This window comes from Brachypodium distachyon, chromosome 2 (genome assembly GCF_000005505.3).
Source record: "Brachypodium distachyon strain Bd21 chromosome 2, Brachypodium_distachyon_v3.0, whole genome shotgun sequence".
Taxonomy (NCBI): Eukaryota; Viridiplantae; Streptophyta; class Magnoliopsida; order Poales; family Poaceae; genus Brachypodium; species Brachypodium distachyon.
Window position 1 is genome coordinate 2,685,054 of NC_016132.3, and position 21,871 is coordinate 2,706,924.

Sequence of the window (21,871 nt, forward strand, 5' to 3'; positions counted from 1 at the left end):
GATCGTTGGAGCTCTCAAAGCTCACGAGTTCAACCGAGGTAACAATTTGCTCAACAGTGAGCTAGCACCAACTGATCGAAAGAAGCTGCCAAAGCGGCTTTGTTCGTAAGCTGGTCAAAAATTTGGGCATTTCATACAATCCTACAAATGATTCCCGAAATCATTATGGAAACCTACAACATCCAAGCAATCGACGTATCATCTCAGCAATCAACATTCATCATGTCAGCAAATTACTCGAATTAATTTGGAACAAGAACAGGTGTCTCAAGCATCAGGCATGTACGCCATTTCAACTCCTACAGAATTTTCATTCACTAAAACGCAAAACCACAGATAGGTCTACTAGACATCATGCAAAACACAGCAACCAAAATCTCCTGCCAGCAGCAAAAGGAATTCTGTTGCAAGTTCCACTCAACGGTTCGCCTTGGCGACACGCTCAATCTCGTCCTTCTTCTTGATGGCATAGCTGCAAACAAAGTTAAACATACATGAGTATTTCACATCTACATTTCACCATGACAAACAGGACAGGCTATAAATATTTATGTTATACCTGTTGGATGAACCCTTGGCAGCATTGATCAACTCATCAGCAAGGCACTCAGCGATGGTCTTGACGTTCCTGAAGGCACTCTCCCTGGCACCAGTGGTCAGGAGGTAGATTGCCTGGTTAACCCTCCTGAGAGGAGAAATATCCACTGCCTGTCTCCTCACAACACCAGCAGAACCAATACGGGTGGCATCCTCACGTGGACCACTGCAACAGAATAATAGCACATCATGCCAACATCAAACTGAATAGACAAACATCAAGATCATGCTATGGCTATTATTTTCATTAATGCAAAGGTTGAACAGAATGAGCATTACTACTGCAAGACTGAACAAATTGTTTATATCTTGAGTGAAAGCAAGACATCAGTTAACTATTTGTTCACTAGAATCAGAATTATAATTGTCCAAGCAGTAACTAGAACTCAAGACTAGTAGTTTACAAATCATGCTACTGAAGTACAATTCAACAAACGATCTATAAGAACAATAGACATAAATTGCACATGGCTACTTTATTTATGGAAGCATCCAAATACATCCATCGCAAATACACTAGACATGAATTGCTAAAAAAAATTGCTAGCTCCTATAAGGGATCATTGTTGTTAGAAACCTATTGGTATCATATGATAAACAATTCGCAGCAATGACAGGTCAAGCCGTGTAGTATATGCTTGACATCCATGATTCGACAGGGTCTATTACTAACTTGGTGTCAAACAAAGGCAGAGAGTTGAGCAAGTACCTGTTGATGATGGCGTCGACGATGACCTGGATGGGGTTGGCGTCGGTGAGGAGGTGGATGATCTCCATGGTGTGCTTGATGATGCGGACGGCCATGATCTTCTTGCCGTTGTTGCGGCCGTGCATCATGAGCGAGTTGGTGAGGCGCTCGATGATGGGGCACTGCGCCTTGCGGAAGCGCTTGGCCGAGTAGCGGCCGGCCGAGTGCGGCAGGTAGGTGAAGTGCTTCGGCAGGGTCACCGCCAGGTAGTCGTTCAGCGAGATGTCGTTCACCTGCAAAACCCCCGAAAATCGCCATTGTTAACCAACCAGATCTGCTTCGCTTTGTTTTGCTTCCTCGGAGAAGAAAACAACGAGAAGAAGGGTATATAGGCAGCATTCTCACGGCGACGCCATCGTAGCTCCAGCGGTTGTAGAGCTTCACTTCATGCTGCAGCGCCGGCTCCACGACGGTCGACATCGTTGCCGCCGGCTTGTGGATGCGATGGTTCGCGCGGGAAGACGCGGCGCCGGCGGCGGAGAGAAGAGAAACCCTAGTCGACTCTGCTCGCGGGGCTTGGGAAGGGTCTCGTTTTATATTAGCCCTGAGCTAGGGTTTCTCATCTGACGGTCAAGGCGGCTAGCTTATTCACTACACGGACGGTGGCGATCTGATTAGACTGATTCATTTCCCTCCGTCTATCTGACTTGTTTTCTTAATTATATATAAATTGATCCAAACCTTCCGCTAAAAAAAAGAGGAGCACCCTATCAAATTAAACCGTGATCAATTTGGTAATTGCAGAAATCACCAAACAAGCTAAGTAGCTAACGATGGTGCGAAATAAAATTATCGGGACTTGAGAGAGACTGTTCAATTTGCAGACCACTTGAGACTTGAGAGAGACTGTTCAATTTGCAGTAACCACCTATATCGGGAGATTGGAATTTACAGCCTGGAATTTACCAGAAAATAAAAATCAACTCGTATGAGCGCACCTTCTCGTTATCTTTGAATTTTGCGGCTCTCCGGTATTTAAATAAAATTATCTAATCTTTAGCTGGCCCCACCTGTCTGCGAGACACAGGAGGCATAGCAATGTAGGTTACAATATTCAGCAAGGAAGTGCCAATATGAATTGCTGCAAAGAAAAGAAAAGCTCCGTTCATTGCTATATTCAAGGAAAAGAACACTGTCTGTCCAATGAAAAATCAAGTTGCTGCACGTTACAACAACCTACATATGACTGTACAATTTTTTGTCCCGACGTAAAATCATATCCACAAACAAAAGAATCTCCGGTATGGTCGTGTCAGTCTCAACTAATACAAACTTCTTCCTGCAGGATTTTCATTTCCATACACGCATCATGAACTGCTAGACTGTTGCAGTTCCCCGACTCTTTCGATATCAATACCCTGCACCAGTATTATTGTACAAGAGTTAAGAATCCCAAATAAAATGATTACGAGTACAAATAGGATTCCACAAGTCAAAATGGAAGAACAGAACAAACTTCCAAAATGACATATGGTATTATAGTGCCTATTCATTCCACATGTTCTACTACGTCCAACACCAAATATATCAGTAGAAGCACTAGGAGGTAAGAAGGTTAATTTACCATCTCGGTAGGAACTCGCTTTGCTCTGTTAACATTTGATGCAGCTCGTCTAGTGGGTTTTCTTTTCTTGTGGAAGGATCCATGGAGAGAATCCATCACTGAACCTTCAGGCCACTTACCACTTCTATCAGTTGGATCCAAGTTGCTAGGGCCATATGTATACATCACGAACTTCCTCAGCTGTAAACAACAAAATCAGTACACTTTATTGACAATAGATGCAGTCCGGCAGATATCAGATGATGTTCATTGTTGGACCAAGACATGCTTCACCTTATCCCAATTCTGTTGAGCACGTCGTTTGCTCAGAATTTTCAGCATTCTTGTATCCTCATTACGGAGCTTCTTTATCCTAGTTTCACACTGAAGAGTCCAAATATTAGTTCTTATCCAGACAGTTACATACTGAATCAGGTTAGACAACGTTGCATGCATATTCCTTTTTTTCAGTGTCAGAAAGTCAAAAGCTTTGTCAGAACTGAATACTACCAAATGAATTACGGAGTATCAGTTATTGTGAGGACACCCTAAAAAATGGCGAGGATCAAAAGGTACATCAACACCATCAAGGAGTAAAAATTAGAGTGTGGGTGGTTTTTAAGTTATAGTAGCTTCATTGACTACAAATGAAAAGGTATTGCCACAGTTCAGACACAAATAACAGTCAAGTTTTCGTGATGACTTACTTGAGCCATGAAGCAGAGAAATATCGCTACACTGAAGGCATAAAGGCCACCAATACTCGCAAGTATACTGACTGCAGGTAATAGCCGCAATTAGATGTTAGAAATGTGAACTGCACAGATTAGCTTAAGTTTAAATATATAACACATACAGTATATAACTACAAACGTGTTTTGTCGGGACTTGGTATTTCCCAACTTTCTCAAATGCTATTGTCTATGACCTATTTGGTTGCTGCGCAAGATGTAAAAAATCATCTAGTGAAATATTGCAACCTACAAGGTGCTTCTGGATAAAGTATTTCCAATATGGAGAAGAAATGCAGGATATGTTACTGTGTCCAGGATTCAGGGTTAAGTTACTTTCAGTCTCAGGAAGTAGCAGTGCAGCATTGTTGTACTAAGCGAAGCCCACTGGGAGCTGGAACCAGATATAGAAAGGTTTTAGTAATCATATCTGCAGCAGCTTGATCAGCTCACACTATAACTATCAAGTATACTATGTGAGCTAAGTTACACAAATACACCAACTAAATGAACATCAAATTTCATTACCTACACACTAATCCAGACCCTCTAGAATCTGGAAACCTATCATGCAGGAAAATGTTTGTGAGTATTCGTATGGTCTTTAGTAGCTCGATGATAATCCATAAGCAATTAGTTGTTACGAAATAATGCGCATAGCAAAAAGACCTGGCCACTAAATAAACTGGAAAGATGGCACATGTAGAGTATCAACCAGAAAAGGCCATCCTTGGCTTCATGGAAGACTCACCTGGTCCTAAGACACTTTCATTGCTAATCTCCACGATGTAGTCAGAAAGATAACTTATGTAGAGCGTAGTATTTATCACTCCGTCAGCTGGGTTCTGCAGGGAAGCATTGAAGCTCGTAACATCCGAAAACGTGGACCCTGGAGTGAAATCCTGAAGCAGTGGCTGCAAGAGCTTCAAGTTATGAAGTTTGTTGTATATTTGAGGAAACAACTGAATCTTGAGCACATTGGAGTCTGTCCCTCTGAATGTCTTGAGCTTCTTATCACCATAATTGTCAGAGTTTATAGTCCCGCTGACAAAGTTCACATGTTGCTCATCTCCAGTCTGCTTGGTAGTCAGGTTAAACTGGAAGCCAACAGCAGCAGCTGGTTGCCTTGGTATGTCAACAAATTGCCAGGATACATAGTGGTCTCTTGGAGGCATTCTGCAGCCGCTGCACTTGAGTGAAATAGATGGCCCCTGGCTTGTGTTCTGGCAGGTGTAGGTAAAGAGTGTTGGGAGAGGCAAAACCCTGAAGTCCATAAACCCAGGTGTTCCCATTGCAATCGTAGAAGGTGCGGTCACTTGGGAGCAAGACATGCTAGAGATTGTGGTAATGTGAAACTCAATATCATTGACAAAGGACAGGAGGTCTGGAGCATTAGCGGGTTTGACTCGATGCACTTCAATGTTGCGTTTTTTGATGGCTTGATACAACAGTCTGCGTCAAGAAAGCAAGGGAATTTCAAGTGAGTGTCCAGATGAGTGGAGAATGTCATTTTTTTCTTTCTTTGAGGAAACAATTTGAGCCTGACTTACACAGTGACTAATCCAGTGAAGAGTATGAGGGCAGCAACTGAGCACATACCACCCAGCTCAGTTTTCCTTTTCCTCAGCACTTGCTGGTCATCCTACATTACGACAAGAAATGAAACTTACTCTGAGAAGGATACATTATGATAATATATCTCTGTTGAAACAGGTATACAAGGCAGGTCATGAAAGAGACAGGCAAAGAAAGGAGAATTTCCCCAATTCAGCGCATGGAAGCAAGATGAAAAGTAGTAGGAGGAGGAAACGCGTGGAGGAAGCGAAGAAATCCAAAACGCATAGGCGAAGCAAACCAAGTAGCAGTAGTAGTAAATTCTATTTTGCCGGAAGAAGCATAATTATTGACGACGCACAAGAACGCAATCTAAAACTCTTGTTTGTGCTTCATGGAATGGAATGAATGAATCAGGCAAGGTGGGTCGGGGAAATGAAATCTCTTGATATGTTACTGACCGCCCAGTGCTGGTTATCGAAGATGCAATCGAGGCGGCTGATCCAGAAGCGGGCGCGGAAGAGCTTCTTGTTCCCGGTAGGGTCCCGGCCGGCGAACCTTGCGGCGGCGCAGAAGGCGAGCCAGGAGAGAAGGGTGACGAGCGCGGTGAAGAGGAGCACGGCCTGGGACTGGGTGAGGCGGCGGACGGCGTCGAGGGAGAGCACCGGGGCGAGGAAGTAGAGGCTCTGGTTGCGGGAGGCGCCGACGGAGCCCACCTGCCAGTCGGCGAAGGTGGTGCCGGAGCCGGCGGCGGCGAGGGAGACGCAGCTGGAGTTTGCGCTGGAGAGGTAGTAGCCCGGGTCGCAGGCGCAGAGCGTGGCGTTGTACGCGAACATCCGCGCCGCCGCCGCGCACGCCATGGCTGCTCTGCTTGCTTGCTCTCGCCAAGTCAACCACGGCGGACAAGGAAGCGGGGGGAGGCCGTGCTGAAGAGGAGAGGACGATGGATGGATTGGTTTGCTTGACTTTAGGGTTTGGAGGGAATTGGAATCGGATGCCTGCCTCCGCTGGATGGAGAAGAAGAATCCAGGAGCAGCAGCGCCGATGAGCTTGGATTGGCTGCCATTGCCATTGCCAGGCTGCCTCAACTAAATGAAAAAGATAAAAAGCAATTCTGAAAAAGAAGGGGGAAAGGTGGAATGGTGGAGAGGAGCGTGGAGGAATAGCCTACTGTACAAGAGTCCTCAGCCTGCCCCGGGTGACGTGGACGCCACGTAGGCATAACCTGTCATCGTCTTTTCGACATAGTGTATCACTTAAAATACTACTCCGTGTTCCTAGACAGGTATTTAGAAACGGAAGAAATAGTTTATCGTGTTATTTATGTACGGAGTATATGTTTGCTGAGTTAATCAATTAAAGTGAATTCAGCTCTTTCATATACCTAACCATTGTTGGAATGAAACGCTACAATGATTGGCATATAATGACTTAGAATAGATTATGGTTGTATATGCTGATTCAATATGTAAGCATCCTTTTTTTAAAAAGCGTGCGAAAATAGAAACGCACGTTTTCTGCGATTAGTTTTTTGTGTGCATTTTGCCCAACTAGTTGCCACTGCACTTTCATTCCTCGTAAACTAATTTCCTAGTTTCTAAAATCGCGGCATCAAATGTGGATTTAAGTCATGCTATACCATATGCACCTGCTAAAATTCACGCAATAAATATGAATTTTTTTTTGTGAATCACAATAAATATGACTTGACGTAATTTGTACAGAAAGACAAACTTATGGCTACATAACATGAACACTGTCCCTTTCTCTCTTGCATATTTTGCGTGTCATCAGATGGTCATATTTTGGACGAGTTTCTGCATTCATGATGTTCTCGGAAGTTGAAAAGGGTAAAAATAAAGAACAGGAATTGAACAGTAGTATATCAAAGGATAGAAAACAATTTAGCAATACATATAGTATATAAATGTCAATAGAATTATATTTTCAGGTAACAATCATGCTAGTATTACTAGTTGTACACTAGAAGAAAATGGCAATCAGTGCCGTTTTACATTGAAACTGAAAAAAAAAAGTGAATTACCTGCTTTGCTTAACCAAGAAGCAAACAGAAAAAACATAGTCTCAATCAGCTGTCGTCAAGGGCTGTGTATATTTACCACAAACATTGACATTACAAATGAAGACAAATTGCTGCTTCTCATTATCTCAACTCTCTGAATTTCAAACACATTGGAGTTCTGATGAGTGGATTGGATCTGGCGACTGGCGTGACTTCCCCTTCCTCAGTCCTGGATTCCTAGATTCAAATCCAAGCAACAGCTGTTGGGATCAGTTAATTGAAGCAGTATTTGTTTCCAATTCTTGGCACTGCCTTTACAATCGGGGGCATCGCTTTGACCAAAATAAAGCATCCACCATATCAATCATCCTGTCTGCACAACGAGCTCTTGATTTCATCTTTTTTCCTCCTTTTCCACTGACATAATTCATTCAGTATCTCTCTGTAACATCACAACCAAGAAGCAGCCAACCATACCATAAAAAAACCCACCAATGAAACTATCTTCCCAACCGACGAAGCTCCTGAGTATTGGAACCTATGAGACTGTTCTCTGCAATAAACAAAACCCACCAATGTACTGTTTTGTTACTCCCATCTCATTGCATACATTCCCAGAAACAAAACAAAGAAACAAAAAGAGTGAATAAAGCTAATGGATGGATGGCTTACTTCTGCAAGCTCGAGAGTGCACCACAGAAAATTGTGTTATCTGGTAGAGGAAGCACCGTCTTGTCGCTGCTGTCCTCTGGGTTCACTACGCTTATGTAAACTTCTTGCCCCAGGTACCAACTGTCCAGGTTCTCCACACGCAGATTCCATACACCTGCGTTGTCCAGAAATACAAGCACAGCAGTCCAAGCGCCAGGGAATACCTGCATTCTCATTCAGAAACCTTCCCAGTCAATCAAAACTAAATTAAAAGGGTGGCTACATTAGAATGAGAACAAGGTTCACAATTTCCTTCCTTAACATAGTTTAGATATAGTAGCTCCCTAAATCTGTGAACTAACCCAAAGGGATAGATTAACTACTACAATCAGTACGTACAAGACACATTTTCGTCAGTCAGGCACACATAAACATCTTTGCTAATAGAGTAATAGTCTCACATGATAGATGTTATCTGCCACTTCTCCCAGCAAATATTAGAGATACGTTTTTTTTTGCAATTTTAGCAAGCTCACCAGAATGCACACAATTTCCTCATTGATAAAAAAAAAGAGCTTATTGTATCTTCTATGGTTTCCCTCAAGTTACTACTTCCTGTGATTTCATACTACAACAAGATGTATTATACTTTCTTGGGTTTCAGCACCTGGATTGTGGAGCGTGCAACACCATCCCATTTGTTGTAGGTACCTCGACTGTTCTCAGTCCACAATCCATAGTCCATCCTGAGAATGACAGCAGCCAACCATAAAAGTAAGCAAAGTGCAGATAAGGATGAAGAAGAGGGAAGGAAAGGGTGTTGTGTGGGAATTTACCCAACAACAAAGAATGCATATCCATCCAAGTGGTAGCTCTGCACGGTGGTGGCATTGTTTTGGAATATGATCTCCATAAAGCCTTTGTAGGTGCCATTTATAATGGAGGTGTCAACTTTTGGCAGCCTATTCATCGGATGATTAGGAAAATCCAATTTATACACCCCTGGGACATTAAATAGCTGTGCAAGGATCAAGGGAGTGGACGGAGTAATGTATGAAATCCCATTAATAGTAGAGCGCAGCTTCCCGTCGATGAGCTCCGGTGGTCGACTCTGCAGCAAGTACACATCAGTCACTGTAATGTCACCGTAATGGAATGAACCCTGCGGATTGGGACGAGCACCACTGGCAGTCACATTCCACCTGAAACAATCAGGAGTTTACAATATTAGGACATGAATATATCATCGAAATGAACATCACAGACTAAAATGTAGTACTAGCAAACAGGAAGGAGTACATTGCATACCTGATGGATCTGGCTTGGTTTATGGAGAAAGCAGTGTCATACTGGTCATCAGGGGCATCAGGAAGAGGACCAGAGGCCGGGCCCTGTGAATTAGAGTAACGAAGAACGGCGACGCCGGTGAGCTTATCGACGGTGCTGGCATCAACGAAGCGAGCACTTGCGACAACGTAGTAATCGGTGCTAGCATTCTGGTCCATGGTGACAAGGAAGGAGTACGACTGCCCAACATGGATGTCCATGTTGCTGTAGTTCTGCTGCGAGGTGTAGGAGCCCTCGGTCTCGACGAGGAGCAGGTTATGTCCCTGGATCCTGAAATTGAGGCTGGTGGAGACTCCAACGTTGTGCACCCTTAGCCTGTAGGTCCTCCCGGGCTCGACATTGATCCTCTCGTAGGTGATTCCAGGAGGCACGACGGAGTCGTTGTAACGGAAGGGGCCGAGCCCGTTGAAGAGCACGCCGTCGGGGGCGCCGAGAGGGGTACCGCCGTCGAGTGATCTCCTGAGGTCCTTGTGGCCCCGGGCGTACCAGTCGCCGATGAGGAGGGTGAGGTCGCCGCCGTCGGGGAAGGGGAAGGGGATCGGGATGACGTCGCGGTTGTTGACGACGATGCCGCCGTACCCCCCCGCGGCGCGGTGGAGGAGGGCCGCGGCGGAGGGGAAGTAGAAGAAGCTGCCGACCTGGTCCTTGACCTGGAAGCGGTAGGTCCAGTTCCAGCTCGGGGGGATGGGGCAGTTGGTGCCCGGGACGCCGTCCTGCCACGAGTTCTTCCGGTGCTGGATGCCGTTCCAGGTGAGGAGAAGCGGCTCGTCGAGGCGGTTGTGGACGTTGACGACCACGTTCCAGTTGGTGGTCACGTTCAGCGGCGGACCCGGGAACTGGCCGTTGATGGCGATGACCTTTTGGGGGACGCCGAGCGGCTGCGCCGTGAGGTAGGTTACCTCCCAGTCGAAGTAGGCGAAGGGATCCCCCGCCTGCGAAGGGGCCGGAGCGGCGCAGAGGAGGAAGAAGAGGAGGAGGGGGAGGAGCGCCATTGCTGCCGCCATTGGAGTGGAGTGGGAAGCAGAAGGAGCGGCAGCAGTGAGAATGCAAAAGCTGAAAAAGATGAGAGGACAGCCAGCAAAGAGAAAGCAGGCGGAAAAAGAGGAGCATGTTCTGCTTTGCTTTGCTTCCAGGTCCAGCCCAGCCCCGTAATATGCGCAGGCCGGCAAAGGCCTTTAGAAATTTAGACTGTGACATGATTGATTCAGCGAGCCCAAGATCCAACAGCATATACCCTCTTGGCCCTCCACCTCTCCTCATGAACAAGCCCAACACTGACAACGCAGCCGGCATTGTTGTTTTTTTTTTTGCAAAAGGAGATTTTATTACTCTTGTAAGCATCATGAGTTTTCCCGTGAGCTATCTTGTTGTTTTCTCTTCTAATTTTGATAACTCTTGCATCCAAGTTTTGAATATAGAAAAGAATCTGGTGTAGATTTGGCCTTATAGACCAATGTCCTGGATGCTTGATTGGGTCTCTCTTTACCACAGTTTCAGCAAGAACATTGCTATCAGTTAAGAAATTAGGTTGATGTACTCACATGACTGTTCCAATCTGTGCTGTTAGCCCGCTTTGTAGTTTGTTTTTGAACTTAAGTTACCGATCCAAGTCAAGCTAGCTCTTAAAAGAGTTCTGCCAAGTCAGGCCTGGTTTCAAACTACAAAATTTGTTTGCCAGTTCATTTATTTCAATTTTCGATAACACTTCCAGAAACAAACTGGCTTACATCCTCTAAAAGAGCATACAGTAATAAATTGGCTTGCGTAGCTTCACTCGCAACAAACAGGCCAAACAGTTCAAAAAATATTTGCTTCACTATTTGTGTGAGCATCATCACATGTTACAATTTCAAAAGGCCTAGCTAAAGATTCTAATTTGATTTTTTTAGTCATCTCTTACATCAAACTGTGGTTGACTTTTGGCCGCCCGTTCCAAACAAATTCTCAAACAATTTTGTGGCCATTGGAGGAACGGACATAGGTACAGGGGCCATGAAATTAGCAATCTTTTCGTGAACAGTATACCTGAAAACCACATAATAAACAGGTTAAAGCTAATTTGAGGGGAATAACAAAAAAAACACCACCCAAACTCTACCTTATCTTTCTGCTCTTTGAAGCACGTCGATCAACAAGTTTTCTCTTTTTGTGCTGCTTCTTTCTTAGAGCATAGAACGCAGTCTCTGCAAATATTGCACAAGCATATGCCTTCAGGCCCAAAACAACTAAGTGCATATAGATGTGCAATAGTAGGATATAAACTAACCAGATCCCCCAGCATCACATGACTCGAGAAACTCCTTGAGAAGTTGATGATAAAATTCGGAATCGTCAATAAGTTCAGGATCACCATCCACATTCTTCCCCTAAGTTGCAAAACAGGTGAACACATGAAACCAGGAAGTGCACCACACATAATGTACACTTATATCAGCAGGAACATTCCATAGATCAGTTTAATGAAATCCGTAAGACAGGTAATCATGGATACATGGATTTTTGCCTCAATCAACTAAACTCCATAAAGCAAAATTTCAATAGAACAAAAGAGAGTCATGGAAGCTTGGGATAATAAGTAGAGAATGTAGTATTGCTCAAACCTCCTCAGTAGTACCAGGATCTGCTGCGCGCTGCAAAATGAATGAGAAACTCATAAATAAATCATTAATTTGGAGCATTAACGGGAACTGGTGTCCCTTGTAATAGATGCATCTAAAATACCTCCCCAAATACACCAACATCAGATTTCCGCAAGTACATCCTGTTAATCATCCTGCTTGGGTCTCTCATATAACCAGCAACTTGGTCACTTATGTTCTGTTACCATACAATGGGGAGAAATAAATGGTTTAGCCTTTTAGGTTTAGGCTGGTACCACAGTAATAAATAACTGGAAGTAGTTAAATAGCCATTTAGACAACCTGATTAAATGCATGCAACTTTCCTTTCAGTGCAGCAGCGCCAGTTGTGACCTGTGTTTTCCTCTGCCATTTATCTATCTCAGTATTTCTGAACGGGGTTATCCTGTAAAAAAATCATGCTATGAAATCCAGCTTTATTTTGTACATGTATAGAAAACCTAGTAAATAACAGCCCAAGCAGAATAACTACAAGTATGAGCAGAGAAATTATTACACCGAAATAAAAATTTGGTCTTCCAATTTAGCCTTATGTTATTTTGTGTATCATTAAAATCCTCTTATTTGCACTTTTGCTCGGGTGTGTTGTGTTAAGGATTTGCACATGCCAATACGGTGTAAACAATTTCTTTACCTGGAGGATGTAAGTCTGATGCAAGTTGCCAAATTCATAAACACTAAGCAGGAATAATAGCAACCAAAAAAGGTCTTGTAAAGATGAAACCCAACAAAAAAATACTACATCAAAGGGCTAGGAAGCGTTGAGATGATTAGTATTAAACCATAAACACGTTCTACTGGCATGATAAGGTAAGCAAACAAGTTAGAACTACAAAGTTTTGATTAAGGAAAAAAAGATCTGCTGCTATGAGAGCCACTGTAACAAATCGAAGAATATATCACAGTACTTCATCTGTTCATCACAGTTTCTGTTACTGCAAAGGTTACCTTGTCTGCAATTTCTGTACTTCCAACCACTCATCATTCTCTCCATTTGAGTCAGGTAACACATCTGCAATTAAATCATGATTAACAAACATTTGAAGGCATCTTTCCGGATGAGAAACACTGGATAGCATTAGTAGTACCATTCAGACCCTTTGCAGCCTGGTTCCGCTCCAGTAAAGCCTGCAGGTGATTTCGGAAAGCATGGTGCAAGAAAACATGGATTAAGTACACTATAGACTAAGACGTAGCAACAACAAGCGAGCAGCTAATCAAACCTCCTGCAGCTCCAGCATGCAACCAAGAGTCTGTTTTGATGAATCCAACAGATCAACATAGGCTTGCTCTATCTCCTGATCGCTGCTACAAAACATCGACTTCATGGGATCCTGCACGAACGCAATAATACATCTGAATGTGGCATATGATTCTGCGTTCTTCAGAAGTAAAAACTAAAAACAATCGAGATGAGCAAACAAAGATGCTTGCTGCAGCAATAGGAGAGGGAAAGACCTTGGGAAGCTTGTTTGATGTTGAAAATGCCTTTTGCAGCAAGAATCTCATTTCCAGTGACTTATCCCATAGCACCTTTAATGGATAGAAATTGGATGTAAAGGTTAATGATTTGAAAGCTTAAACCCAGTGGATTTAAAGGACACATGGTCCTAACTAGTAGATGTTATGTTAGCCAAGCAAATTAACAGAAAACCTTTTGGTTTTTGACCGCCAGGCCTCTTGAGGCATCCTCGTCTTTGTGCTGTTTCAAAGTCTGAAGAATGTTTCTACACGAGCGAAAAGAAATGTTAAAAAAAATTCAAAATATATGGTAAGCCATGTAAGATGAGCATGTAAAAGAAGAGCGGAATTACTGTTGGTTGGCCTGGAGGGTGCGATACTCCTGCTCGAGCTCCCCCATCTCACCATCATCGTCATCATCTTCTTCTTCTTCCTCGTCATCATCGTCATCGTCATGGCTTTCCTTCTCCTCCTCCTCCTCCTCCTCCTCTTCATCGCCGCTCTAATCAGTGACAGGCACAAAATAGCTGAGTGACATAGGTCGACAGCAGAAGCAAAGGGGGTAACGAGAGGAGATAGAGAAAGGGAGAAGAGTTACCGCGGAGAAATCCTGGTCGTCGTCGTCATCGGCGGCGCTCCTTGCGGAGAAGAAGCTTTCCTCTGGGTCGGAGTGGTCGTCGAGGTGGAGGTCAGAGTCGCTGCCGGAGTCGGAGGACGCCTCCGGAGGGGGAGGGGAAGGTGCTGCCTTGCGGCGCTTGGATGCGGATGGTGCCATGTCCACGGTCTGGCCGGCGTAGGTTCGAGCGGTGGTGGAGAAAAGGGACGGCGGCGACGGTGGAAGATTACCGGCGGGCTGCGCTAGGTTTGGAACGCCGGCGCAGAGGTTTAGGGCTTTTTCTCTGCGTCCGTGAGGCCACGTGAGGGTGACTGGGTGAGGGCCGAGGTCAGGAGGCGATTGGAGTGGGCTAGTGGACTACCCGACTAGGTCGAAAGAAGCCATCAAGGTGGGAGCCCGGGAGGTTTGCTGGGCCGGAGCCTAAAGGCCCAGACTACTCGGGTAGTAGGGTAAGAAGTCGAATTAAGTTGGGCTGGATGCTAGGCTGCTAGCCCATGTTTCGTTTTATCTTGCTCCTTTAACCGAATTATTATTTCGTTTTAGACCGAATTAACTGGATGGCTTATGGTTATAGGTGTTTTGCTGACCTTAACCGTAATAAAAACCGAATTTCAGCTTCCGGTTTGGTTATTTACACCCTGAATGCTACCGGTGGATTCAATTTTGAAACTTTTAAGGTATTTCACATGATTTGATGCTCAAAATTGAAATCACGGCATTTGGAGGTTTTGCAACTGGTAATTTGGAGACATTTTTTATTTTTTAATGTCGAAGTGTTTTTCTTGGAAAATTTACTTCTAATTTAAATGTCAATGATCTATTTATCTATACCAATTTAAAAAATACAGACCGTTCCTTCACCGCCGTCCATCAAACTTTCCATAAAATTTGTGGGCCTGCAGGATTGCACCGAATCTATCTATACCTACCAATGTAAAAAATATTGACCGTTTCATCTTTTTATCTCTTTTTTTTTCGTCAAGCCCCCGAGACCCACCTTGTCCGCCTGCACGCAAACCACTCATTCGTCCACTCCAGACACCGAGCTCCCCCCTCCTGGCGCAGTCCAATAGGGGACCTTTCCTAATCCAACATAAAAAAAAAAATACTTCCCCTGACGCAGCGAAGAAAACCCAATTAAAAGCCCAAAGTATCTCTTCACACCTACTGTTTTGGTGGTGCTCATTATCTGTATGTGCAGCGGCAGATTGATTCGTCACAAAAAATATGGTCCAGCATGCGGTGCCTCCTTCCATCCGAGAGCCGGCGGCACTGGCCTGCAGGCTCCATCTTGTCAGAAACCGTTTAATTCCAGAGAAAACAGGGGAACATATTCGTTCTCTCAGCCCTCATCCCCCGGCGTGTTTATCTGGACCAACGGGAGCCGCTACGACAACGCGCGCTAAGGCGGTTTAGCAGCCGTTTAATTCCACAGAAAACAGGGGAACATGCTCGTTCTCTTGGCCCTTGTCCCTGGCGTGTTGATCTGGGGCAACGGGAGCCGCTACGACAACGCGCGTTAAGGTGGTTCAGCCGTGACTATGGGGGATGATTGAGAAGGGGAAAACGAAGGGAAGGGCCATGTGATACGGTTCAGAGCACCTGGACGGGGTGCGGGTCGAGGAGGTGTCGTCGAGGGCGGAAATTGCGGCGGCCGGCGAGCGTGTGTGCTGCTTTTGGCGCGAGAAGGAAGACGGGCACGAGCGCGTGCGGGCATGGGCTGGGCGCTCTTGAGGAAGTTGGCCCAAGAGGGAGAACGGGTGTGGCTCAAGAGGAAAAAAAAGAAAAAAAAAGGAAAAAAGAGAAGACCCAACAAAATACTCTCTCCGATCCATATTACTATGATATGGATGTATCTATGTTTAAAACGCGTCTAGATACATGTAATATTTTGATAATTAATATGGATGGGAGGGAGGAGCAAATATGAGTACTACTAATGGGTGGTAGGGGTTTTATAAATGCTAACCTTTTGGGGGTTAACTGTCCATAACATTCATCTATAAAAAATAGACTTAATGGTTTTAATTTTAGCATTAACAGACTCTGAAAAGGTGTCGATCTAGTCTAACGAAAATTGATTCAGGGGAGCAAAAGGTTTTGCTTAAACGATGCTTGAAAATTTGAAATACATTCATATAGATCACGCAAAACTATCTAAAATGAGTTTTATACTATATCAGTCGACGTCGTACATAATGATGCACGTATCTCCAATAAATGAACAGAGCATATTGAGTGGACGGTGTTTTCCCCCTAGGTAAGTCATTCATTTGTTTGAAACGGCATTATATGAGTTTTCCCTAAAAGAATCCTATCTTTCAAAGTTCCAACTTGAACAAAACATTCAAAACATAGACACTTACAGCCGGCCTTTTAATGAGCATTGCTCCTCCAAAGAGAAATCATTTCCTTACAATTATTCCTTTATGTAAATAATAAATCAGAGGACATTCAACCGGAAGTGTCGTATTTATTCAAAAGAAAACAAATCAAGTGGAAGTTCATGCTTCAGGCTGCATCTGCTCACATTCTTCTCTGATGGACTGGAACAGAACCGACGAAAGGTACCTCTCGCCAAAGCTCGGGAACATAACCTGTCGAACAAAACAATAGATTCGGATTTTCATTTTTTATCTTTCAAAGAAAAAAGAATTCTGGATTTCTCATAGGTAAAAGATGTTGTGCACTTACAACTATCAGTTTCCCAGCATTTTCTGGTCTCTTGGCAACCTTTATGGCAGCAGCTGCTGCTGCCCCAGATGAGATCCCAACCTACATAGCACCCCCATCATCCATATAGCTTCAAGTTCAAATCATATAAGATTCCTATTTATAAACACACACAAAATGCAGGTTCCATCTACTGCTTAACCATTATCTAAACTGATTCTATCTAGATATATAAAGACATTAACTAGCATGATGTGAGGCTTGATTTGCCTGCTTTCTTTAAGCATGCGAACACTTGCGACTACAGGACAACAGTACGTTAAAATGAATGCCACATCAATATAATGCATTAAACACACAAAAATGCAAGTGTGAAATTACAATACCAGCAGTCCTTCCTGAAGAGCCAACTGCTTTGCTGTCTCAACAGCCTCGTCGCTTGATATCTGCAACATAAGTAGCATGTTATCAGAGTTCAGAGATAACAATAAGAAAATAGAACCCCGCAATAATCCTAAGAAATTCGAACCACACAACAATTCTAACAACTCCATTGTACCAGGCAGAGTAAAAAGACTGGTAGTGGTTATCCAAGTAAGAAACAGTCCACAGAACCCAAGACACTACAAAACAACTAGCATATGCAATTGCACTTATATATCTACCAATCCATGGCGAGACATTATGCAAATATACTGAAATGGAATAACTTGCACATTTCAACTGAATTCAAGAACAAAATTACAAACTTCTATTCTTTCTTTTATTTTAAAAAGGCTGTATTATACTGAACAATAGATAAGACTGGAATAAGTTCTGACCTCAATTACTTCATCGAGAACCTCACTGTCCAAGTTCCTTGGGACGAATCCCGCACCAATGCCTTGAATCTTATGTGGGCCTACACAAGTGGGTAACAGTTGTAAGGCAAAGAACATAGGTTTCCCTAGCTCAAAGGAAGTCTGATAGCAAATATACCAGGTTTTCCACCGGAGAGTATGTTGCTTTCAGTAGGTTCAACACCAATAACCTATATAAAAGTTTAACTGTGTGGGTACCATATTATGCGTATAACAGAGTAGATTTTATTTGAGAAGAATTTGAAGAAACCTTGATTTCAGGATTTTTCTCCTTCAGGAAACGACCAGAACCAGATATGGTTCCACCTGTTCCAATTCCACCAATGAATATATCCACCTTCCCTTTTGAATCCTCCCAGATTTCTGGCCCTGTAGTTTCATAATGTACCTGATTGAAAATGAATAAAGACATACATTGGGCAAGTAGGTTAGAAACAGAGTGCACAACTGCACATATAGATAGAGACATGCTGCTACCTCTCCTTTTTACCTTTGGGTTGGCAGGGTTGTCAAACTGCTCAAGCATGTATGAATTAGGTGTCTTATTTAGAATCTCTGTAGCTTTATCTAAGGCCCCTTTCATCCCTTTCGCAGCATCTGTAAGCACAAGTTCAGCACCAAAAGCTTTGAGTAGAACTCTCCTCTCCATGCTCATTGATGTGGGCATTGTCAGTATCAACTTATATCCTCTGGAAGCAGCAATGAAAGCAAGACCAATGCCTGTATTTCCACTTGTTGCTTCCACCAAAACACTCTGAGCAGAGAGCATGAATTAATATGCATATACTGTGACCAAATACCCTTCCCTTTAAGGAAAGAGATGTGACATGAAAAAGAAGGCAGCGATTGTGTATGCACAGAAACTGAAGATGCCTAATGCCTCACCTTTCCTGGTCTTATCAAGCCCTTCTCTTCAGCATCGGTTATCATACTGTATCCTATCCTGAAACACAACCGGCTGGAGCTGTTTAGCTGGTCGGTCCATCAAGGGAAGGAAATGAAATGAGGGGGGGGGGGGAGATAATAATTAATTTAACCTGTCCTTGACACTGCAACAGGGCTCCATAATCTCAAGCTTAGCAGCAACATTAGCGACACAGCCCTGGACGATTTTGTTGAGATATACCATGGGTGTCTTGCCGATGAGCTGCGGTGAATTAAAATAAAACCTGAGACACGTGCTCATATTTTGAGACGTGAGGTTTTGTATTGTTGGTAATTAATTTTCCTGTCTGAAATTACGATGATACATGCTATAGTGAGGAGGAAAAGAAGGATGTAATAGTCCAGTAATTGCCACGAACCCGGGTCGACCGGTTAAGGAATGGGGTCGCGGGACACTACATCTTTGGGTCGAGGTGAGACTAGGACTAGGAGTATGCTTCTTTGGACGCTAATTCGCAACACGGGCTGCGATCCCAACAAATCATGTCTGATGATCCACTTATTTCTAATTTTATTACTACTAAATTTAAGGTCGACGACACACTTATCTAGCATCTTCATCGGCAAATCTAAGGTGCGACTATCCATGCAGAGTGACCGGTGGCATCATAGTTCTGTTCTATTATTAGTAGTTATTACTAGCACAATATATTGTGACACATACTTGGATTTAGAAAAATCTAAGTCTTGTTAACCGGTGGCGTCATAGTTCTGTTATATTATTATTAGTAGTGCTAGACCTAACACAACAGCCGCCGTCCCTGTTCTGCAGGGGAGTCTGTGACTCGTGTGACCTCCCGGGCGCCATCGGAGCGCTCTGGCGGAACGACTTCAGAGGCGGAGGCTTCCTTGTTTTCTCTCTTCCTCGTCTCCCCTCTCGCTATCCTACCTACTATATCTCACATGTTCTTATTCCTAGCTGGGTCTGGGCAGGCAGTGGACATGGAACGATTGAAATTGGAGGCGGTTTCAGCGTTCTGATACCTGGGTGACGTCGTCGGCGATGTTGAGCCCCTCGACCTCGGTGGCGACGGCATGGCACCTCCAGGAGTTGGTGCCGTTGACGGCGAGGAGGGAGGAGTTGGGGATTTTGCGCGCGAGCGGTGGTAGGAGGAGAGCTTGCCGCGTCCGCGGTGACCGGGCGGGCAAGTGACCGAACTGGGCCTGGGAGGAGACGGCGGCGGCGGCGGTGGCGGCGGCGACGGGCGGTGACCACGGCGCCATTCTTTCTGTCCCCTCGCTTCGTTTGGTGTGAGATTCTGTCCTTTGGATGATGGATGGGCTTTTTTTTTCTTCTTTTCTTTCCTCTTATAAACCTTAATTGATCCCCCTAACTACGGGCCAAACCTTGATGCTGCATCCCACTAGCTAAGGACCGACGAAAAGCTCTCTCGGCTTGACTGGGGCTCGGCTTCTATCGGCTCGGTGCCCGTTCTTCTTTGACAAACTGAGCCAGATTTGGCTTTTGCTCGATATAAGCTTGCGAGATTTTTTTAACGATCCGGGGAATTTCACGAAATGTTAGCTCGTTTATTTCTTTTAGATTAAATTGTGTTTCTAATAATTCAACCGATGCTGATTTAGTTTATACTCACTCGGTTCCATAATTCTCGTTGTCGTAGCACGGGAGCTTGACACCGGGGATGCACGGGCACCCCCTTTTTGGTTCGGCAGTGGGCGGCGGGGATCACTCCGGCGATCGCCGACGGGGCCAATGCGAAGCGTGCTAACACGCAATGAACACGAGCGCGTGTTTTTACCCAGGTTCGGGCCACCCGGAGTTGTAAAACCCTACGTCCTACTTGTCTGAGCTTGTATTGATAGGAGAACAAGTGCTTACAGGTTGCCGGGGGAGCCACCGGGTGCTCTCTTTTTGGCTAAGTGTCCTTTGCTACTTTGGTCTACTGCTAGTGTGGTACTACGAGTTGGTCCAACGAACCCTTTGACCGTTGGCGGGGGTCCTTCTTTTATACCCAAGGGGATACCACAAGTGCCACGATGCATGGTTTACAAGTGGCGAGCAGGGAGCTCGGGCAGCTCCTCCTCGGTGCGCTGGCACACATGCAAGAATACTAGCCCTGTAACTAGGGGTCTAAAGGTCTAAAAACTACTCTTGAGCAGTCACTGTTTGCTTGACTTGACGGGAAATCCCTTTTCTGTCGGTCCATTAAATGCATCGTGCGCTTCACTCCTTGTCCTGATGAACCCTGCACACAGGGTGCCTGCCGCGCGCCCACGTGGCGTCGCTGTTCTGCTTGCTCGGTCCCGCTCTCGCAACGGAAACCTGCGCCCGAGAACGCTCCTCCCGGCAAGTAGCTTCCGCAAGTAGCTTCCCGGGAGGCGCCCAGGCGGGAATTCTCCCCCGAAGCCCTGCTAGTCCTACCGGGCTAGTATCTTGCCGTGCAGCTTGTACACTGCCGCCCGGGGTGTGATCCTCCCGGGGAGCAGGCGAGGCGACCCACGCTCGTGCAGCGGTGGTACCCCAAGTGCCACTGGGGCGACACTTGTTGAAATATTACATGTATCTGGACACTTTTAGGAATAGATACATCCATTTCTGGGCAAATTTGAGACAAGAATTATGGAACGGAGTGAGTATTTTTTTTTTTAACTGGCTAAGGCTAAGTCCTAAAAAAAGTTAGCCCACATTGTAAGCATGCCAAGCTATGACTTTTCGGTCCATATGTATCCTATACTGAACTCAGCCCGTACCATAACTTTGCCACGAACGTTTATAAAAGCTCATGAACTTAAGAAGAATCAAATGAACTGAGACGATCTTGAGTCTTTAAATTGTTAAAATGGCTTGGCTCGTTATCCACCCCTCCCCTCATACACCACTTCAGGCAAGCTGCCTGATTTGAGAAATCAATTCCACATTTTACCTTTTAGTATGGCATCACCAAAGATGAATCCATGTTTGTCCTTCTCGTTTGTCCATTTGAGGTGGATTGATGGACATTCGTTGTGCAGACAGATAGACATCGCACCAGGAGAGGGGGTGTCAGCGATGAGGATGGGGAATGGAGCAAAAGAGCGGAGATAGAAGGATGGGGGAGTGAAAAAGAAAAAAAAAGTAAGATTTGGGGGATGGACATAAATTTAGGTGGATTGGTTTTTGTCCATGTGCCCTCAAATGGACAAAGAGAAGGATTTGAGAAGACTCTTGACTTAGAACATCCACTCCCCACAAGGAGAACCCACCAAAAAAACAATTCTCCCAACGATCCATAATAGGTTTATCAGATTATTACAAGTTAGTACAAAGTTGTACTCACTTGTTACGAACCGGAGGGAGTAGAAAGTAATTATACATGATGTAACCATGAGCAGGAAAATGATAAATCACAACTAGGGTAAAAGATCACTCTCTTCTTCTTGTTCTGAACTGTGCTATCCACTTTTTTTTTTATTGTTGTGTCTTGTGTGCATCGATCATGCGAAGGTCAGCAGATATTTTTTTTCCTTTCCAGAAAAAAAATG

The 21,871-nt window shown here is 44.5% G+C and overlaps 4 protein-coding genes across 4 annotated transcripts; all 4 read right to left on the reverse strand.

Annotated features, from left to right (window-relative positions):
- Nucleotides 1–168: 168 nt before the first annotated feature.
- LOC100833689 (40S ribosomal protein S5) lies at nucleotides 169–1,860 on the reverse strand. The gene is made up of 4 exons (XM_003568739.4): nucleotides 1,691–1,860; nucleotides 1,307–1,578; nucleotides 560–763; nucleotides 169–472 (listed from the first exon to the last, which is right to left on the reverse strand). Exons 1-4 carry the CDS (start codon nucleotides 1,763–1,765, stop codon nucleotides 418–420), a joined length of 606 nt encoding a protein of 201 aa, XP_003568787.1. The 5' UTR covers nucleotides 1,766–1,860; the 3' UTR covers nucleotides 169–417.
- Nucleotides 1,861–2,423: 563 nt separating this feature from the next.
- On the reverse strand, nucleotides 2,424–10,269 carry LOC100835535 (monocopper oxidase-like protein SKU5). Its single transcript, XM_003568917.4, has 12 exons — nucleotides 9,156–10,269; nucleotides 8,684–9,049; nucleotides 8,515–8,593; nucleotides 7,869–8,071; nucleotides 7,735–7,749; nucleotides 5,635–5,827; nucleotides 5,170–5,261; nucleotides 4,371–5,071; nucleotides 3,596–3,666; nucleotides 3,183–3,272; nucleotides 2,910–3,089; nucleotides 2,424–2,703 (listed from the first exon to the last, which is right to left on the reverse strand). Exons 1-12 carry the CDS (start codon nucleotides 10,196–10,198, stop codon nucleotides 2,653–2,655), a joined length of 3,084 nt encoding a protein of 1,027 aa, XP_003568965.2. The 5' UTR covers nucleotides 10,199–10,269; the 3' UTR covers nucleotides 2,424–2,652.
- Nucleotides 10,270–10,853: 584 nt separating this feature from the next.
- Nucleotides 10,854–14,229, reverse strand: LOC100838475 (putative uncharacterized protein DDB_G0270496). Its single transcript, XM_003568928.4, has 13 exons — nucleotides 13,893–14,229; nucleotides 13,648–13,796; nucleotides 13,488–13,560; nucleotides 13,292–13,366; nucleotides 13,057–13,167; nucleotides 12,922–12,961; nucleotides 12,782–12,845; nucleotides 12,116–12,218; nucleotides 11,916–12,011; nucleotides 11,795–11,824; nucleotides 11,461–11,560; nucleotides 11,293–11,377; nucleotides 10,854–11,219 (listed from the first exon to the last, which is right to left on the reverse strand). The coding sequence occupies exons 1-13, from the start codon at nucleotides 14,067–14,069 to the stop codon at nucleotides 11,096–11,098; spliced, it is 1,227 nt and encodes a 408-aa protein (XP_003568976.1). The 5' UTR covers nucleotides 14,070–14,229; the 3' UTR covers nucleotides 10,854–11,095.
- Nucleotides 14,230–16,201: 1,972 nt separating this feature from the next.
- Nucleotides 16,202–19,679, reverse strand: LOC100839817 (cysteine synthase). Its single transcript, XM_003568932.4, has 10 exons — nucleotides 19,373–19,679; nucleotides 18,481–18,590; nucleotides 18,329–18,386; nucleotides 17,934–18,197; nucleotides 17,694–17,831; nucleotides 17,562–17,613; nucleotides 17,405–17,484; nucleotides 16,970–17,029; nucleotides 16,605–16,685; nucleotides 16,202–16,507 (listed from the first exon to the last, which is right to left on the reverse strand). The coding sequence occupies exons 1-10, from the start codon at nucleotides 19,610–19,612 to the stop codon at nucleotides 16,415–16,417; spliced, it is 1,176 nt and encodes a 391-aa protein (XP_003568980.1). The 5' UTR covers nucleotides 19,613–19,679; the 3' UTR covers nucleotides 16,202–16,414.
- Nucleotides 19,680–21,871: the final 2,192 nt, after the last annotated feature.

Bases quoted from the DNA above. Each gene is read 5' to 3' on its own strand.
- LOC100835535 (XM_003568917.4), bottom strand. From the start codon at position 10,198: ATGGCGGCAGCAATGGCGCTCCTCCCCCTCCTCCTCTTCTTCCTCCTC. The intron at 8,072-8,514 runs GTGCTGAAACCC...ATGAGAATGCAG, and splicing joins TTGCACGCTCCACAATCCAG to GTATTCCCTGGCGCTTGGAC. The intron at 3,090-3,182 runs GTGAAGCATGTC...TGTTGTTTACAG, and splicing joins CTCAACAGAATTGGGATAAG to CTGAGGAAGTTCGTGATGTA.
- LOC100838475 (XM_003568928.4), bottom strand. From the start codon at position 14,069: ATGGCACCATCCGCATCCAAGCGCCGCAAGGCAGCACCTTCCCCTCCC. The intron at 13,797-13,892 runs GTAACTCTTCTC...GTCACTGATTAG, and splicing joins ACGACCAGGATTTCTCCGCG to AGCGGCGATGAAGAGGAGGA. The intron at 11,378-11,460 runs GTTAGTTTATAT...CAATATTTGCAG, and splicing joins ATGTGATGCTGGGGGATCTG to AGACTGCGTTCTATGCTCTA.
- LOC100833689 (XM_003568739.4), bottom strand. From the start codon at position 1,765: ATGTCGACCGTCGTGGAGCCGGCGCTGCAGCATGAAGTGAAGCTCTAC. The intron at 1,579-1,690 runs GTGAGAATGCTG...GGGGTTTTGCAG, and splicing joins GGAGCTACGATGGCGTCGCC to GTGAACGACATCTCGCTGAA. The intron at 473-559 runs GTATAACATAAA...CTTTGTTTGCAG, and splicing joins GCCAAGGGTTCATCCAACAG to CTATGCCATCAAGAAGAAGG.
- LOC100839817 (XM_003568932.4), bottom strand. From the start codon at position 19,612: ATGGCGCCGTGGTCACCGCCCGTCGCCGCCGCCACCGCCGCCGCCGCC. The intron at 17,030-17,404 runs GTCAGAACTTAT...CTTATGTTGCAG, and splicing joins TTCTCGATGAAGTAATTGAG to ATATCAAGCGACGAGGCTGT. The intron at 16,508-16,604 runs GTAAGTGCACAA...TTTGTTCGACAG, and splicing joins ATGCTGGGAAACTGATAGTT to GTTATGTTCCCGAGCTTTGG.